Source organism: Suricata suricatta, chromosome 10 (genome assembly GCF_006229205.1).
Source record: "Suricata suricatta isolate VVHF042 chromosome 10, meerkat_22Aug2017_6uvM2_HiC, whole genome shotgun sequence".
NCBI classification, from domain to species: domain Eukaryota; kingdom Metazoa; phylum Chordata; class Mammalia; order Carnivora; family Herpestidae; genus Suricata; species Suricata suricatta.
Genome location: NC_043709.1, coordinates 56512447 through 56531826, shown reverse-complemented (window position 1 = coordinate 56531826; position 19380 = coordinate 56512447). Strand labels below are relative to the sequence as shown.

The window sequence follows — 19380 nt, the reverse complement described above, 5'->3', positions numbered from 1 at the left end:
GCAGGGCGTCCACCCTAAGACTGTAACTATGGAACTAGTTCTCTCACCTTTTTCCAGGCCAAAGGCTCTCTGTCCTGTCCTACCTCTCTTCACTTACCTTGCAGAACAGACTCCCCAAGGACAGGTGGAGAGGTGGGGCTGGCAAAGATAGAGGCTGAAGTTTGACTGTCATCTGCCAGGAGACTGAAGGCAGTGGCGTTATTGAGGGAAGGGCAATCAAGGGCAGAAATCACAGGGCTGTCCTCAAGAGGCAGCTTGTCCTCTGTACCCATCAGCTCCGTGTCATCTATACCATAGAGTCCTCCACTCACTGGCTCTTCAGGAGGTGGAAAAATCAGAAAACAAAATTTAAGAAATTCTGGTCTCACTATATCCCAATTCTAGTTCCCATCTTTCTAATATTAAGGAAGTTTCACAGCTCTCTCCCTGAAACCATAAAGTCACCAGACTGTAGGGATTCTACTGAGGTAGAAATGAAGGGAGAAGCATTGGCTCTAGGGGTGACTGGGTGGCTCAGTCGGTTGAGCATCTGACTTGGCTCAGGTCATGATCTCTCAGTTCATGGGTTAGCCCTACATCGGGCTCAGTGCTGACAGCTCAGAGCCTGGAGCCTGCTTCCGATTCTGTGTGTCCCTCTCTCTTTGCCCCTGCCCTGTTCATGATCTGCCTCTCTCTGTCTCTCAAAAATAAATAAATGCTTAAAAAAAAAAAAAAAAAAGCATTGGCTCTATATTAACCCACAGACCAACCTAAAATTCTAGCATCCATCACAAAATAAGCCTTTCTTATATTTCAGTGGAGTAAAAAGTAATTGTTCACTGGCAACAGTTTTCTTTTCTAGTTACTGAGAACCCAAACAGCCCAACTGTGTGGTAATAAGTCCTTATCCAGTGAATTATTACAGCCCAGGGCTCTTGGCCAAAAGGAACATTGGGAGAGAACCTGGGAAATGAACCAATTCAGCTCAGAGTGCAGCTGGCCCAGTCAGTCAGTGGCATGAACCTGTGGTTGCCCACAGGATTATCTGGAGGCCTCAATGCCCCAAATCCCTAAGTACTTTCCCTGGTTTATTATCTCTTCTAGGTGACAGAATCTGGCTACCTTCTGTATGGACATGTTGAAGGGAGCCAGATGCCAAGCCTACCTGGTGCCAGAGGGTTGAATGGCTCCAGAGAGACTTCACTGAGGATTGGAGTGTCTTCCAGTTGATCAGGAAGATGTGAAGGATCATCTAAGCAGCTCACTGTGGGGTCAGGAACTAAGACTGAGACCTCTTGGTGTAATGATTCCACAGAAGGGACAGAGCCATTGTAGCCACACATCTTCAGTTCTAGGAAATCCCAGAAGAGGACAAAAATCAAAACCAGGGCCTTCAATTGGTTCATTCAGCTACATTAGACAGTCAGTCTTTGCTAGAGGGATGTTCATTCTTTCAGTAATTATGGGTACCAGTTCTATGTTGGATTCCAATGATACCAAGACACTCTAGTGAGCAGTGCTAGTAAAATCCTATCACAGGTAAAGAGAGGGGAAAGGAGAGTGTAGTCTGAGACAAAAGAACCCCATCATGTTCTCAACTATTTCCCCCATCCAATGGGAACAGGCGGTAAACAGAGAAAATATCCTGTGATTTTATAGGGTGGTCACCCTTATATTTGGAATCAATAGTAAACTAAGCATTTATCTATTTTGAGGAAAAAGATGAGAGAGATTGTCACATGTACCAATGCTAACAACAAACAACGGGAAACTGAGTAAACAACCAATGGTATGCTCTGCCTGCTTCTTCCCTTCTTCAGGTGTCAATCACTGCTAGGGGTCAGCCCACTTTAGCAGCCCAATCTAGCCTTACATAGTCAAGTGTCTGGCCTTACCACAGTCAAGTCAAATTAGCCTCAGTGCCCCCTACTAAAGCCCAACTTCTCCCTATATTTTGGAAGAAGCCCTTCTTGATGCAGGGTGTCTGTTGGGGCTGTTTCAGGCTCGCCCACCTGCCCTCTCCAGGCCAGCAGCTCTGCATGAGCTTGAAATAATTTGCACTCCCACTCGCGAGCTGGTGCTGCTGCCACAAAAACACCAGCCACTTGGCTCTGCTAATCACCAACATGCAAATCAGCCTCCACTGCAGAGAGCTGGAAAGACAAGTTTTCCTCACCTCAAAAAGCCACTGCCCCTCACAGACCCTTTTTTCCTCTCTCAACCCAGTGCATAAACCCATAGTTATACCTGGTTGCTCTTCTTCCAGCTCCAGGCTGCCTACTAAGCCAGTGCCATTCTCTGCCACAACTGAAGTCAGCTCCTTTTCTGCTGCCTCATCAGGATGGATACCACTGCCTACCTCCTGGGAGGGTGCAAAGGTCTGGATGCTGGATCCCAACATAGGAGAGGTCTGCGGGGAGGTGAAAAAACTAGGGGGTCCATTGGGCATCACCTCAAAATTCTGGTCAGGAAAGGAATCATACAGTTCCTGTGAGTCGAAGTTAAGCCCCATGGGACTCTGGGTACCGTTGGCCCAGAACTCTTGGCTTCCAGCCCGAAGGTTAGTGTTGTGACTTGGGGATGAAGGTTGCCGGCTGCCCCCAAGGATGCCGTTGAGTGGGTACTGTCCCCCCGAGAACTGGGAGAGAAGGGGTGGGTCCTTGAGGTTGCTGCCAGGATTGGCAGATGGGTACTGTGAGTAGTTCCAGAGACAGTCGTAGGCCACACTAGGGTGATGGAGGTGTGAGGTGCTGGAGGAGTGGGGAGCAGAGTTCAAAATCCCTGAAGTAGTAGTGTGAGATACAGTAGATAAGCCATTAACATTCACATCCCCATTCAAACCTGGCAGAAAAAGAGGAAAAGGGGTCAGTTACGGATATGTATGCAAGTAACTCTACCACCTCTACCAAAAGAACAGCACTGACTAGAAAAAGGGAAGGTGAAGGGGAGGGGGATTCCCCCTCTGCTGTATTTATAGCTTTTCAGTCTCCAGGGAACACCAAACCCAGATGCTCCTGGATGTAAGCTTAGCAACTGCTTCTGAGGCTGCTGAGTAGGGGGCTGGGGAGCTCTCCTGGCCTACCACAGGAGAGAACAAGCAGAGAGCTGGCTGCTGCCGCTGCTCAGGGTTTTTTGGTTTTTTTTTTTAATGAAGCTGCCTGCAGACTCCCTACAGTGACTTGCATTCTTCTCCATCCTCATTCCCTAGAGGAATTCTTCCCTTGGAGTGGCATGACTGAATTCTCCAGCCCGCGCCCCCCCCCCCCCCCCCCCCCCCCCCCCCCCCCCCCCCCCCCCCCCCCCCCCCCCCCCCCCCCCCCCCCCCCCCCCCCCCGACCTCAGAGCCTGTTTGGCCCCACAGTGGCACCAGAAGGGATGGCCTCCACCTCACTGGCACATGCAGATCCAGCACTTTGTGCTGGGCTAAGAATAGAATCTGCAGTCACCACAGCAGCAAGATCCCAACTCAGAAGGCTGGGCTTGGCCCCTCCGCATTGGAACTGGAGGGTAATATTGCAGAGGGAAAAAAAATCACTGCATGACTAGTACTACAGACTTCAGTTCTCAACACCAATAGCCACCTCTGGACTGGAGGACAACTCAAAAAAAAAGAACCAGATACTAAAGAAGCTGAGGGGGAGGGGTAGTCCTCCCATGTAATTAAGGAGCTTCTATCTATCTGCAACCCCCTTGTGGAGAACTGAAGGGAAAGGTGGTTAAGTATAAGCCAACAGCAGCATTTTTCTGCAACATGGAAGGAGGGAAGCATTTGGGCTTCTCTCTGCTTCCAAGCATAAAGTACCTGAGACCCAGGCAAGATTTAGAGAAGCACTTGGCAGAGCTATGGAACAGAGCAACTGATAAGCCAAATCCAGGAAAAGACCTGATCCTGGCAGGAACACTTCTGTCTGGAATTACAGATGTTTCTAAGAAACTAGATACGCATTAAAACTTCCCTGTCCCTATCTTCTAATCTCAAGGACACTGGTGGCACAGACACTTCAAGCATCTGCCCTCTTCTCTGCTACACAAACTGAAAGGCAAATACATCCCAACCTTCACCCAATCCCTTAACCCCCAATCCTAGGCCTGGGTTCTTCAAGCTTTAAAAACAGCCTCTCAGAAGGCTGGACCTTTACCTCTCTCATGGGTCCACAAGTAGTTATCAGAAGCAGGAGCCACCTCACCACTCTCTGGCAGTAGCCAGGGAACAGGGCTGACAGAAGAGCAGGCTAAGATGAAAAAGCCAGGATGTTTTTCTAACCCCTTCCCACTTTGAGTCAAGACTAAGAGTATTGCTTCCATAAACTCCTAGAACTTGTTCTTAGAATCCTGATTTCTCTCCAGCTACTGAAGTTCTGAAGAGTTACTTCCTCCCTCCCCACCAGCGCTGTTTTGCGGTAGGGGAGCCAAATCTCATCCCATCAACCTGCTCTAAAGGAATTATGCCCACTCCCTCCCCCGGCCATGTGGCCCTCACACTCACTTTTCCCTTGCTGGGGGAAGTTCATGGGAGACCCGTTAGTGTAGAGGCCCTCCCCTGAGGAGGGAGAGGGTTTCAGTCCTGAGGCAGCAGGTGCAGGGGGAAGGCCAGTAAAGTTAAAATGGTCGTTTGCCTCCATTTCTGTAGGAGGGGAGAGAGAGGGGAAAAAAAATACTGGCGGTTAAACAAGGTTATGTCACCTGGAATCTTCTAGAGGGAATGCCCCCTCCCCTCCATCTACTTACCCTTCTCCTACTTAAGTACTGGGGAGTGTGTAAGGGTACAGGCTGAAAGAAGAGGAGGAGGAAATATACCCCTAGCTGGGCAATGACCATATAGAAATAGTCTTTTAAAGTCAGCCTCATAGAGATACAGAGTTAGCGAGAAAAAACAAGCTATAAGCCTGAAGGAATCTTTCCTCTCTGTAAACCCCACACTCCTTAAACTTCCAGTTTAGGCTATCCCTCTATGTAAGATATTAACCCTGTATTATAACATTTTAACCTTCTCCATCTTTTTTCTCTCCCCTCAAGGTACGGCCAGAGTCCCGTTCCCAGGGACCACAGGAGGTTCTCGAAGCCATCTTTTTGACAGGAAGCTATGGAGACGGGGGTTGTGGCAGAAAAAGTATGATACATTTGCTGCTTTGTTTTATTATTATACTTGAGTTAAATAATTTCCATGTTATCCTACCCATAGGTCCCCTAGACATCAGAAGAAGATACTATAGTACCTTAGCAAAGGAATATATTAAGAATATATTTTAGGAAAGGAGACCATAATGGCATGATATGAATATCATCCAGCAACACTTCTACTCCTTCTTCATGGTTTTCTAAGAACATAGCTCAGAAAAATGTCAGAGGTGGAAAACTGATTAAAGAAGAGGGTTTTACCTTATTAGTCTGTTTTACCGATATGGTTACTTCCTAATATTTTTTATTTTGTGGCTTAAACATAAAGGGTCATGGAGAGAATAGCTGGACATCTTGCATTTATAAAGGGCAGTGGCTCATTGGGGTGTGGTATGGTTAAAAAGTTCTTCACCTTGTCCTGAAAATGAGGTGATAAACTATTAGGAATAATAAAAAGTGAAGCCCTGGGTCAGAACATATTTAACTTTGACAGAGCAAAGATAAAAGGAAAGAAAAGAAGCAGAAACCAGAATTATTGATAAAGTCTGATACATTAATCATATACCCATGATGTACTAGTGCATATTAATTTGATATGTAAGAAACAAGAGCTGTCTTAATACAGAAAAAAGCAACTCCTTGAAGTACTATGTTTTTTAAAAGAGCAGAAGAATTCAAGCAGAAAGATTTATTTATTTATACCTTTTTAACAATGTTTTTTAAAGTTTATTTTCAGAGGGAGTAAGAGCACAGGTGCACACTTGAGTGCGGGAGGGGCAGAGAAAGAGGGTGGGGAGACAGAGAATCCCAAGCAGGCTCCATGCTGGAACCCATGAACTGCCTGAGATCATGACCGGAGCCAAAACTAAGAGTCAGACACTTAAGCCACTGAGCCACCCAGGTATCCCAAAGTAGAAAGGTTTCTTTATCAAGCTTCCAAGATGAGGGAATAAGCAGACCTGGAGGGCATTTTAAATAACCTCTTTTTTAAAAAGAATCAGAAGTAAAGCTTTTTAAAGGATTAAGAGGGTGCCTGGATGGCTCAGTGGGTTAAGCATCCGACTTCAACTTCGGCTCGGGTCATAATCTCAACTTCGGCTCAGGTCATAATCTCATGGTTCGTGGGTTTGAGCTCTGGGTCAGGCTCTGTGCTGACAGGTAGCTCAGAGCCTGAAGCCTGCTTCAGATTTTGTGTGTCTCCCTCTCTCTCTGACCCTTCCCTGCTCGCACTCTCTCTGTCTCTCAAAAATAAATTTAAAAAAACATTAAAAAAAATTAAGAACATATAAGACCATATGACCACTTTCCAAGGTTTGGAAGAATCCTGTTCTTAAATATGCTAAATAATGCAAATTAGACACCATTAGGTGTTCTGAGCACCAACTGTATTTATGACATGATAGCTATAAGATTTTCCAGGCTAAATACCCTAATTGTCTCTACCTTTATCAATTTTAAATGAAACTAAAAAAATAAAAATAAAAAAAATTTTTTTAAAAGCTATTTGTATTTTGTTGACCTAAGAGGAAAAAGTTTTTAGGATTGATTTGCTTCCCATCTTCACTTTAAAATAAGCAGACCTAAACCTGCTATGCATCAAAGAAACTGGATTTTACTGAGAAAAGACCCCAGGATCCCCCAGAATTTCCCTGCATTTAAAAAGGGCCACTCCTCAGTAATGAGGGGTCTGAAAAAATAAGCATCATGAGATTAGTGATCCTTCTGAAATAAAAGACATCAAGGAGCAAAGTTCACTCCCTAATCCTCTAGGTTTGGTTCCTTCCAAAGCTTACATCACAAAGAGGACATGTAGCAATTCATTACGGAAGTCCTAGAAATCCTATTCCTGGAGAGCCAATCTCATCTGATCCCCAGTTCTTCCCTCCCCAAATTTTATGCAGAGCCACACCTCCCATGGTGTGTGTGTGTGTGTGTGTGTGTGTGTGTGTGTGTGTGTGTGTGTTTGTGTGTGTGTGTGGGAGAGAGAGAGAGAGAGAGAGAGAGAGAGAGGGAGGGAGAGGGAGAGGGAGAGAGAGAGAGAGGGAGGGAGAGAGGGAGGGAGTGAGAGAGGGAGGGAGAGACATACACACACCTTCTCTCCTATGTGTACCAAAGTATATCCTTCCACTCAATGATAGGCCACAGTTCATTTTTCCATTTTCTATTTGAATCTGTGAGGAAACGAGTGACCTTCTCCTCTCTGCTACTCTGGGAAAACACAGCATTTCCAGTCTCATAAATTACATAATAAGAATAAATGTATGGCTCACAGAAATCAGAAAAGTAAAAGGAATGGGAAGTTATCTAGTGACTGAGGTCTGTTTCCCCACTAGCCTCTACTGAAGGGTCATCAGGACCACAATCGCTTCATTTACAAGAAGATTCCTAGAAATATAAAATACTCTTTGTGCTGTGCAGTGAATATAGCACAATATAGTGGGTTCTACATTCAAATCCCAACTCTACTACTATTTAGCTGTGTGACCCTGGGCAAGTTACTTAATGCTGCTGAGCCTTAGTTTCATGATTACTAAAAATTTTAGTACCCATCTCCATGACTTGTGAGGATTAAAAAGATAACCAGCCCCAAAAGATCAAAATATAAATATAATTTAAAATCATTTCCAGTACTACAAAACTAGGGGGTAATCCTTCCAGCCAGATTTCCTCACACTTGACTCTTGATTTCAATTGTCACTTACCTATAGGATCACACTATGGGAATGCAAAAACGTGAACAGCAATAACGCCAGGGTTATTTCATTTTAACCTTCCTACTCAAGACGCTTTTCACAATAATGCCTGAAGGTAAATTATGCCCTCCCATCTATACCTTCCCTCCTACTAAGGAGAACAGGTAAAGCAGAGCATCTGCCTTTGAACCGATAGGATTTTGGCCAAATGAAAAAGAAATCAGGGAGCGCCCAACCCACAGAATAGCAGACAGCTCTTATGACCAGGAAGTACACTCAGGCCAGCACCCAGCCCAGTCCCAGTAATATGTAAATGAATCTCTTAAGAGACTCTATGCTTCATCTTTCACAATTAAGGGACATTGCTCCTTGAGCTTGAAGCAGTAAAGCCCTTGCCACATGGCCATATAAGGCTGCTTTTCAATTGTTTTCCTCAGTCCCAATTGAAGAGCTACTTACCCTGTGGACCTATGACAGGATTTTAACACAAAAAGGCTGACAATGCACAAAGTGTTGAAATACATAAAGATTTCAACCCTCTTGCAGGTGCCCTGACCAACTCTAACACCCAGACTTCTGAGCTACCCCCAGAAAGACAACACACAGCTCAGGTCATGGTCTCATCCAGCCTGATACTTTGGCAGTAGCTGCAACTCTTTGGTTCATTCTTCCTATACAGTATACCAAAGTTCCACAGAGAGGTTCCTAAATTGGGGGTGTGGAGGGGCAGGGTGTGGAGGAGGTAAGGAGGGTAGGGGGGAAGAGGTGGGAAGAGATTTCAAATATTTTCTTTTTATTAAACGGGAAATGCAAATTTTGCTGTATAGTAAATAAATCATACCACTACGTTTTAGCTCCATAATTGTGAATTTTATTAATGATATCTGTCAACTCTACTCATCTCTAGATTCACCTACCATACCCTAACACAGTGGTTCCTAACCAGGGGTGATTTTGCCTTTGGAGACATTTAGTAATGTTGAAAGGTACATGCTATTGGCATCTAATAGGTAGAAGCTAGAGATGCTGCTAATGATCCTGCAATATACACAAGACAGCCCACCACACAAGAGAGAATCTTCCAGTTCAAGAGATCATTTGTGCCAAGGATGATAAATCTTGCTCTAATACAAAAAATGTCCCATTCCCCAATTCCTATCCCGCACTCTGAGGGATTATCTTATATCTAAAAATCCCTTCCCTGGCTAAATTGTCTTCTTCCACTAATTCAGAGTGCAAAGTGCCAACCCATGCCTTCTCTTAGTTAAAAGGAGAGCCCATTCTAACAGCTCTGGTAACAATCTTCCCTTGGAACTCTGACTCAGACTATATAGCATGTACAGACTGAGGCTCATCCTCTCAAAATGTGGTTTCTTTAACCCCTTTCATAGGACAGTAAGGCAGGAGAATGATGAAAGAAGACTGTATATACTAAGGGGGGCTACTCAAAGACAATTGCCATGTCTAGGCTGCTCAGGAGAACAGAAAGATCACTGTTCTCTATCCTTATTTCTTAAAAATTACATAGGTTCTACAGCATCAGTCGGATATTATGTTTTACCACTGTATGTCCAGCACCTAATTTAGTAATAACTACATAAAAGAACCAAAAGAAATATTTGAACACTGATTACATACATGAATGAATAAATCTATCTTTTCTGCCACTGCCAGCTTACTCCAAAAATTGTTTTTAATTTTTTTTTATATTTATTATTGATAGAAACAGAGCATGAATGGGGGAGGTGCAGAGAGAGAGAGAGAGAGAGGGAAACAGAATCGGAAGCAGGCTCCAGGCTGAGCTGTCAGCACAGAGCCCGATGTGGGACTCAAACCCACAAACCAAGAGGTCATGACCTGAGGTGAAGTCGGATGCTCAACGGACTGAGCCACCCAGGCGCCCCCCCAAAAATTAATTCATAACAGAGATAATAATTTCTAGAAGAGAGGTCCCATATCTTCACATATTTTACAAAGCTGTCCCCTACAGAAAATAAGGTCTAGAAACAGGGAAGTACTGAGAATGTACAGAGGCAATAAATTTGAGCTCTACATTAGTAAAATGTTTTGCTTGATTGAACTGAACACTCAAGTTACATAGTAAGTTTTAAAATATTTGTTGACTGAAGAAAGGAGCAATATAATGATCTAGATATGTTTTCTGCCACAGTTCTCTCTGGTCACTTCACTGTCAGAGGAATGGAAATGTGTCTGAAATTGTAGGACAGTAAAAGTCACATTCCAAAGGTTGTAACAAAGTTTTTCCCTCTTTCACCCCTGAGTGTTTCTCAGAATTTCAGCTCTAACAGTTAAGTATTCAGCCTTCAAGACATCCCCTTCCCAAGAAAACCTGAGCTAAAACAACAACAAACCAACCAACCTGAGCTGAGCAGGAAGACTAAGGATCCTTTTTAGTGGGATAGGTCATGAAGAATCTAATCACAGGAGACCAAAAGTAGTGAAACCACTTTTCTCTTAAGTACCCTCATGTTTTTTTTGATGAACTTTTTTGTTAAGTTGGATTATCCTTTTAGTCCACAAAATGCCCTCTTAATTATTCCCTATAACTAGGAGAAGGATAAAGCACTGAATAACATAGTAATACAATGCTAGTTTTACTGCCAGTGACCCAATCTAAGAATCATCTCCAGAACTCTTCAAAGACAGGTTTTCTGTGTTACAGAATTTCATAATTTCAAAATTATTCAGACTGTCAAGCTGGCAAAAGAAAAAAAGAAGTCCTTCTGGGGGCATCTGGCGGGCTCAGTCAGTGGAGCATGCAACTCTTGATCTCCAGGTCCTGAATTCAAGCCTCATGTTAAGCGTAGAGATTAAAGTAAGTCCTTCTGGAGCACCTGGGTGGCTCAGTTGGTTAAGCGTCCAACTTCAGCTCAGGTCATGATCTCCTGGTTCATGGGTTCAAGCCCCACGTTGGGTTCTGTGCTGACAAGTCAGAACCTGGAGCTTACTGTGGATTCTGTGTCTCCCCCTCTATCTCCCCTGCTCACCCTCGCGCGCGCGCTCTCTCTCTCTCAAAAATAAATAAAACATTAAAAAAAAAAAAAAACTCTGGCATAATTGCCTTACAGTACACATCAGATACAAGATCAAACATCCTAACAGTTATTGGACTAATTCCTACAATATTTTACCTGACCGAGCCACCCAGCCATCTCTGTTTTCCTACAATATTTTAATAGTAAGAGAATATAATACAGCAGGGGCACCTGGATGGCTTAGTCAATTAAGTGTCTGACTTCCCCTCAGGTCATGATCTCATGATCTGTGGGGTTGAGCACTACCTCGAATTCTCTGCTGTGAGCACAGAGCCTGCTTCAGATCCTCTGACCCCCCCCAACCCTCAACCCCTTCCCCACTCATTCTCCCTGTAAATAAAGTTTAAATATATATATAACATAACAAACCTCTTCAAAGGTAATAAGAAAAGTCAACAGCAGCAAGACATAGTAACCCTAACAAGCTTTGCTTCTCTCTTGGCAACACCTGATTCCAGAACCACCATAAGGGCAAGATGAGCCTCTCCAAGCATTCTAGATTTCTGACTGGCTTTGAAGTTGGCTCACATAGTTCTCTCCATACCTCAAATTTCCTTAGGAAGGAAATAAAAACAAGAAACAGTCAATATTAAGAAACCCACTGCTATGACAGAAAAATGCATCCATTTTACAAGAAGGACATGGAAAGGTTTGCTTCAGTCACTGATTAATCATGTATCAAATGAATCAAAATCTATTTCTATTTCCTTTAAAGAGTTCAGAGAAAAGAAGGTGGTCTTTTCCCTTCCTTCACTTTTTTAACCCCCAACAGGGAAAATCAATTTACTACTATTCTGTCAGGTCCCAACTTAGGTAAACAAAGGTTGAAGAAAGGGGAACTTAAAATCAGCATCAAACCTACCCTGTCTGAAAGCAGCTCAAAGAACCAACCAGTCAAGCAGAGGGGCAAGAAAAAGGACAATGACACTGGACCTGTTTTTATTATTTCCATAATATCAACCCCAAAAGCTCCACTGAAAGGAGCAATGATGCCCTCTTAACAGTGATGATGCTGCTGTCACATAAACATACATCCATCTATTCCTATCCTGGACCTCTAATCTAGGTACCTACAATTCAGGTGGGAGGTTTGTGACTGGAAAATATTGAAAAGATTAAAGAAATATTTTTTTTATTTTTTATTTTATTTTTCTTTTTTTTTCTTTTTTTTTAATGTTTTATTTATTTTTGATACAGAGAGAGACGGAGCATGAGAGGGAGAGGGGCAGAGAGAGAAGGAGACATAGAACTGGAAGCAGGCTCCAGGCTCTGAGCTAGCTGCCAGCACAGAGCCTGATGCAGGGCTCGAACCCACGAATGTGAGATCGGACTTGAGCCGAAGCCGGAGGCTTAACCAACTGAGCCACCCAGGCACCCCAAGATATAATTTTTAAACTTTTTTTAATGTTTTATTTATTTTTGATACAGAGAGAGACAGAGCATGAGAGGGGGAGGGTCAGAGAGAGAAGGAGACACAGAACCAGGCTCTGAGCTAGCTGTCAGCACAGAGCCTGACATGGGGCTCGAACCCATGAACGTGAGATCTGACCTGAGCTGAAGCTGGAGGCCCAACCGACTAAGCCACCCAGGCGCCCCTAAAGAAATATTTTTTAATGTTTATTTATTTTTGAGAGACAGAGACTGAGAGAGAAACCAAGCATGGGTGGGGGAGGGGCAGAGAGAGGGAGACAGAATCACAACAGGATCCAGGCTCTGAACTAACAGCACCGGGCTTGAACTCACGGGAGCTCGAACTTAGGAAGGGCAAAAATCATGACCTACACCAAAGACAGCTGCTCATCTAACTGAGCCACCCAGGTGCCCCGAAAAGATTTTTTTTTTAATGTTTTTTATTTATTTTTGAGAAACAGAGAGAAACAGCATGAGCAGTGGAGGGTCAGAGACAGAGAGAGAGAGAGGGAGACACACAAAATCTGAAGCAGGCTCCAGGTTCTGAGCTAGCTGTCAGCACAGAGCCCGAAGCAGGACTCGAACCCTTGAACCATGAGATCATGACCTGAGCCGAAGCCGGATGCTCAACCGACTGAGCCACCCAGGTGCCCCTGAAAAGACTACTGAAATGCCAGCTTTAAGCAGGTTTTAGGATAGTCCAAATGATCGCAATATCTCTCAAAATATAAAATCCTGTTACCAACTCCTCTCTAACCAAACACAGTGTCTAACAAACTGCCTCAGAACACAGTACACACAGTCCATCACTATATGCTACAGTTGAAATCTTCTGCAGTTATTGGGTGGGAGAAAATGTGGACACATGATATTGTGCAGAACAAAGGAAAAGCTTGCCACTCTCCAAGAAGTGAGAAGATAAAAAATGTCTTTTATGTACTTAAGTCATATGATAGCTAACTCTCTTTACTGGTTGGTTCCACTTATTACAAGGTAAACCCTCAAGTACGCTACATCAACCAACAGGCTTCCCATAGGGACTTAAGCTAGAATCACCAGTGAGGAACAAGCCCACCACCTTTACTCTGCAAATCAGTCCCTACCCCAACACATAAATTCCATTCCCTCTTCTGCTCAGTTTACCCTTCTTCACCTCACAAGCTCACCTGACAAAGTGCTCTGCAATACAGAAAGTAACACTTAAGAATATATTAAACAGGACCCTAAAAAACCACTCTCACGCCACAAAAGATTCCAGATCTTCCTGGCAATTCTCTACGCTGAAAGAATTTGCATCACTTGTACTGAAAGTGCAGCAAAGCTGGTGGATGACTAAGTTTGCTTCTCTATGACCTCTAGCTCAAGGAAAAAAAAGAATCCAGACAGGGAGGCAGAGATGCGCTGGGGGGGGAGGGGGGGCGAGGGTGTGGATGGGGATTCAGTGAGTCAACTGCAGTGACTACACTTCCAGTTGACAAATTAAGTTTGCAAAAAAAAAAAAAAAAAAACAGTCAAACGAAAGGACTCTAAGACCACACGGTTGGCAGGATCCAGGCTGGCCCAGAAGGCCTAAGAAAATGAAACCAAATCTGATTAAAAGGGACATTTCAAAACAACGAGACGCAGCAGCAAACGCACAGCTGCCATTTCCCGGCCACTTCCTGCGGGAGGCTTGGGGGAGGGGCTGTTTGTGTACAGATGGAGGTGGAAGCTACCCCCCATCTACCCCCCCCCCCCGCAAAGGATGCAAATCTCACACTCCAATAAATCCTACAAAGGACGTCTGCTACAGGCATTGCCTTTCCTCTGAAAATTGGGAACATCAGGAAAGAAAGCGATAATACAGGGTCATCTTTTCTACAACGGAAATGGGGATCCCCTTAGTGAGGGATCCCCTTCCAAGGGGGATCCCTCTTTATTTTTCCATTCAGCCCCTAAAAGTCGAGCTCAAATACCGACGTCTCAGCATCAGCACTATGAAGCCCCATCCCTGGAGTGGGAGACTGCCGGGACTCGAGGGCCCCAACCCAAGCACAGCACCACTTCAGCAAGGCCCTCTCCTGCTCGCCACGCTCAAGAGAACCTGCACCGCTCAGGGAGAGAGACACCCTAAGACCACTAGAACCCCTTTACACCCTCCACTTGCCGCTGCCAAAACGCCCCAATCCCCACAGAGTGTTTAACCCGCCCAGGGAACCCCCTTACCCACCCTTGGTACTCGGGCAGTCCCCACCCCCGCCAAGGAGGTGGAGCCCCTCCCGGGGATTCCATCCGAGTCCCCCACAGGAGTCATCTCCACCAGCCAGGTGGCTTCTCCGCCTCCTCGTCTTCGCCGCCGCCGCTGGGATCCTCCATAGCTCCTCCCGCCCCCGCCCGGTCTTCAGCAGCCCCAGCAGCCCCCTTCTCCTCCCAGCCCCTAGGACAGAGAGGCACCCCCCCCCCCCGCCCCCGGCCGGGGCTGGGTCCTAACTGGGAATAAGCTCGAATCAGCTTCTCGCCCAAGACGAGGCTCTAGGCAGCACGAGAGCCTCTCTTCCCTGAGGGAAGCCTCGGATAAAAGCGGGGCTCCCTCCCCTCAGGCCCCCAGACAGAGACCCAACAGACCTGAGGCGGCGGCGTCCAGCCTGGCTCGGGGCTTGTCTCTCCCCGGGGTACGGGCGGTTCACATGGCCTCGCTCCGGGCGCCAGGAGGGGAGGGGACCGCGGGGGAGGGGGTCTGGGGTCCGGGAGGGGGGAGGGGGACGCGGCTCAACCGCGGGGCCCAAGCGGAGCCAACATGGCCGGCAGGGGAGGAGTGAGCCGAAGCCGGAGGGGGCGGGGAAGCTGCGGCCGGGAGAGAGCCGCCCTCCTCGGCCTCCACCACCGGGTCCTAGCGCCGCGCATCCGTGCTCCCAGACCTGGATCTGGGTCCTAGCGCCGCGGTGTCTCCCTAGTCTACGAGCAGCTCCCTCTGCACCAAGTCTCACAGTGGTCCTGTTTCACGCTGAGCAAACTGAAAGGCATGCCAAGGTCTCAAAGATTGACTAGATCAAAATTTTAGGACCAAGGCATGTCCAGTCCCCTAACAGAGGTGGGAATGGAGGTGGAGGGGTCATTTCAATGGCAGTTATTTCCCAGACTGTGTAGGGGAAAAGACTGAAGGGTTAGTCAGGGAACTTCAATCCTGACAAAGGGGTGGAGAAAGGAAAAAGCCTGTAGCATCTGCTAACCACTCACCTCTGTCCCTTGAGGGCAGCCTGGTCTTGCCTGGTTCACCAATTTCCCCACGACATCTGCAGGGCTCTCGGGGGGGTCAGGAAGATGCCTGTGCATAGGAAAAGAAAGCATTGGCTCTGGAACCAAACAAGGAAGACCTGAGTCTAGCCTAAACCTGGTCAGAGGGGCAGGGGATTACCCAGAAAACTGACACAACAATTAAGATGCCCCAAATGTCCACCTATGCTATAATCCCAGTACTTTTTTTTTCCCCCAGTACTTTTTTTTTTTTTTTGGATTAGGTTAGATGACTGTATCAAACTCGAGAACAGGAAAGAAAAAATAGCAGAGGGGGGCCTGGGTGGCTCAGTCTGTTGAGCGTCCAACTTCGGCTCAGTTCATGATCTCACAGTTCCTGGGTTCGAGCCCAGCATCAGGTTCTGTGCTGACAACTCTAACAGCTCAGAGCCTGGAGCCTGCTTCAGATTCTCTGTGTCCCTCTTTCTCTGCCCCTCCCCTGTTCACGATCTGTATCTGTCTCTCATAAATAAATAAATTTAAAAAAAAAGAAAAAGAAAAAATAGAGTTCTAGGGTTTGGCTCTCCTCTACAGTGTCTAATCCAGGGCCCCAGGATGGAGAACAGTGTCCTATAATGTTAGAATTTACAGATTTTCTAGCTCAATCTGCTCTTGTTTGGCAGATGAACTAAGGCCTGGAGAGTTTAACTGACTTGTTCAAGGTCAAACGGCAGATAAATTGTGACTAGAGAAACCAGGTTTCCTTTCCTTGTAACTCAACACTTTCCAGGCTTCAAGATAATTCCTATTTAGTGCAATGCAATGCAGTTCTACAAACAATTGCAAAAACTCAGGCTGAATATTCTGGAAGAGGAACAGTGTGTGGATAATGAAACTCTGGCAGGTTTGAGGGATCAACAATTACCTTTTCCTCTGTGGGTCTGGGGAGGAAGAAAATCTGAAAACTCAGTGGGGGCAAGGCAGGGCCAATCTAGACTGACTGGATTTCCCTACTCCAGAGGAGCGGGCTCTTCCTCAGTTTTGGGAACAGACACACTACTCCCCACTACAAACGGCTCAGAGGCTAATAAAAAAGCAAACTTCAGCAAAGTCTTAAAGTGTGTGGGTCAGAATGAGGAGGCTTAAGAGGGTTAAAGAGTTTCTCTCCCTCTCCAGAGAAAAGCAGATTACCAGGAGTAGATAGGTAGAAATCAAAACCCTTCTCTCCTCCCTGACTAAATAACAGATTTATAGGTCACCAAAAAAAAAAAAAAAAAAAAAAGGACCCCACTAGCCTGCTGACCTTAAGTATCTGAATTAAATAGGAGTCACACTCAGGGGACAGAACTCCTTCCTTCTGGAGAAAGCAGGGATCCAGCAAACTTCTGCTGAGAAATGCCCCACCTTCCCAAAAATAAACAGTAAAAAAAAAAAAAAAAGGCAGACGAAAAAAAGAATTAGGGCTTGTAAGTGGTGTCCTAAAGGGCCGGGGAAGACAGCTATTTATCTTTTTTTTTTTCTCTTCCCTTTTCCAGGATAGATTAGGGAGAAATCTTCCTATCTCCCGCCCCCTATCATAGAGCTGGCCAGTCAGAGTCGGGAGGCAGGGGAGGAGCCTGCGCTAGTCAGACGGGTGTAGCCACGCCTCTTCCCCCACCACCACACACCCACACACACCCACCCGCTGGCTCCACTATGCTCCGGAAGAGCCGGTTACTCCTGTGCCCCACTGACTGCCCCCACCCCTTCCGAGCCCCAGGCCTAGTCTCCAGGGCAACCCCTAGGACTATCCCAATCAGGAGTGGTAGGGAAGAGAGGTGTTTGGATAGGAGGGCCACCTGGGATTAGAAAAGAAAGTGGGGCAGGATGCACTCTTCCCATCTGATGCAGAAGGACCTCAATTACCTTCCTCCCAGAATGAGACCCCTCCTCAACCCATCTGACCAGAGATCTTCCTTACTTTTTGAGGAAGAATGAGGGTGGGTTGTCAATATGCCCAACAGCTGGGTATTTACTTCCAGTCAGAAGCCATCCCAGGCAGCAGCTGTGCTTCTCCCCACCATTCAGACGACAGAGGGCAGACTGACCCCATATGTCCCCAAACATTCCTCAGTCCCATCAGATGTGGCCAATCACCCACCCCATCTCCCTTTAGGAAGCTACTAGAAAGGGGAAGGGGCAAATGGTCATCTTTTCAGCAACCTGTGAGAAGATTATCTGGGGAATACTCTGAACCTCTCTCAAGCCACGCCAGTGGGCGGGTAATGAAGAAAATGAGAAGGGAGAAATTAGCACCTGCTCCCCCTTTCTCACCCTCCCTGTGTTCCTGCTGCACCACTGTGACTCTGGGGTCAGCTGCCATAGTGTCTGGCTCCACTCTGGAGCCAGATGGCTGGGGCTAAGGCGGGGGGGGGGGGGGAGAAAGAAGGGAATTCGTTTGCATCCCTCTACCCATCTCTTTCTCTCCCCCTACAGTACCCCTGGAATTCAACCCCAACACCATTGCTGACCACCCTCTCTCCCCAGCTACCTCCCAGCCCATGGAACATGACTCGGAGTCTGATGCAAATCCAGACACCCTGTCCCCTCATTCTGGAGTGGGGGATGGTGGGAGAAGGATGAAAGCACAAGAAGAGAAGGGGCAGAGCTAGGGGTACCGCTGGACTTGGAGGGAGGGGGGAATTCCCCAACAGAGGTGAGGTAATTATTAAAGATTTCCCTTGCCCTCCCTGGCTGAATGGTTTATAGTGTTAATATGATCTAGTAGGGAGAAAGCCCCCAACCCAATAACCAGTCCAACTTGTTCCCCTCCCTCTCCAGTTTAATGCAAAACAGTCTCCTCCCCCTCTATATTTTGGGAAAGCTAGATTCTTTTATAACCCATCAAAAAGACCATAAGCCCTCCTCCTCTTTTCTCCAAGTTGGAATGTGCCCCCTCAGATTCACCCACATAACCTGTTTGGAACTCCCCAATGAGCTTCTCCATGGTGGTCTTGGAAGAGGATGGAGAAAGCCTGAACTTCCTTAGGGTGGGGGCTTTTGCATCAGAGCAGAGAAGGCTAACCTTCCCACACCTCTCCCAACACCGCCACACCTTTAGAGGCTTGGTTCCAGCCCCTCGCCCACTAACTTCCAACAGCCCCTTAAGCCCATCATCAGAAGATTCTGGGTGTACACTCTTTGCCCGCCCGTCTCCCCCATTCCCTGACTCTGGAGGAGTTCCTAAGCTGGACTGGCCCACGCCAGGCCCAAGAGGGCCTTTCCCACCTGGACTGGTTGGCGGGTGCTCAGGTCGGAACCCCAAACTCCAGGAGGGATGGGGTGGGGTGAGAGCTACAGGGAAGCTTTTAGATGGGGCTTAGTTGAACTTGAAGGTTTAAGTGGAGCAGGGCCCGAAAGTGCCTACAGCCTGGGCTAACCCTCCAACCCTCACTACGAGGAAGGGAGAGGAGTTGGGGTGGCGGTTATTCCCCCTCCCACTGGAGGTTAGGATGGCGTGGGAAAGCTCTGGATCCAGAGGGGAGGAGGCGAAACCCAGACCGCGGGAGACTTTTCTGGCGAGCAAGGCGCGGAGGAGGGGGAGATCCTGGGTGTAGAACAGGAGGGGTACCCGGGAGAGATTGGCCGAGAAGCGTGAGAAGGCTTCGGATTCGTCGCGGAGGACAGGGGAGAAATGGGCGAGTAGATAGTGCGGGGGAGAGAGGAAGGGCAGCTCCCGTAGGGGGAGGGTCAGATCCTGAGTCCCGGGCAGCGGGGATACCCGGGGCAGGAGACCGCAGGAGCGGCCTGCCCGGGGACTGTGGTACCGGATGGGGTTGCCGGGCCTCACCTGGAGCACGGCCGGGCCGCGGGCGGCGGCGGCGCAGGTGGCCCGAGCCGGGTGGTGGCGGCGGCGCCTCCACGCTCAGCCC

General features: G+C 47.1%; 1 protein-coding gene across 5 annotated transcripts in view; it reads right to left on the bottom strand.

The window, feature by feature from the left end:
• Positions 1-19380, bottom strand: part of BAZ2A (bromodomain adjacent to zinc finger domain 2A) — a 32406-nt gene that overhangs the window by 11766 nt on the left and 1260 nt on the right. For 3 of the 5 annotated variants that reach the window (XM_029953318.1, XM_029953320.1, XM_029953321.1), the window contains exons 1-5: positions 14861-14983; positions 4466-4603; positions 2227-2820; positions 1145-1330; positions 98-316 (exon numbers count right to left, since the gene is read on the bottom strand). In XM_029953318.1, coding sequence (XP_029809178.1) covers positions 98-316; positions 1145-1330; positions 2227-2820; positions 4466-4601 — 1135 coding nt within the window. In that variant the 5' untranslated portion in view covers positions 4602-4603; positions 14861-14983. Of the gene's footprint in view, positions 1-97; positions 317-1144; positions 1331-2226; positions 2821-4465; positions 4604-14860; positions 14984-15472; positions 15561-19380 lie in introns of those variants that run through there. The other 2 variants (XM_029953319.1, XM_029953322.1) reach the window with 2 other exon arrangements.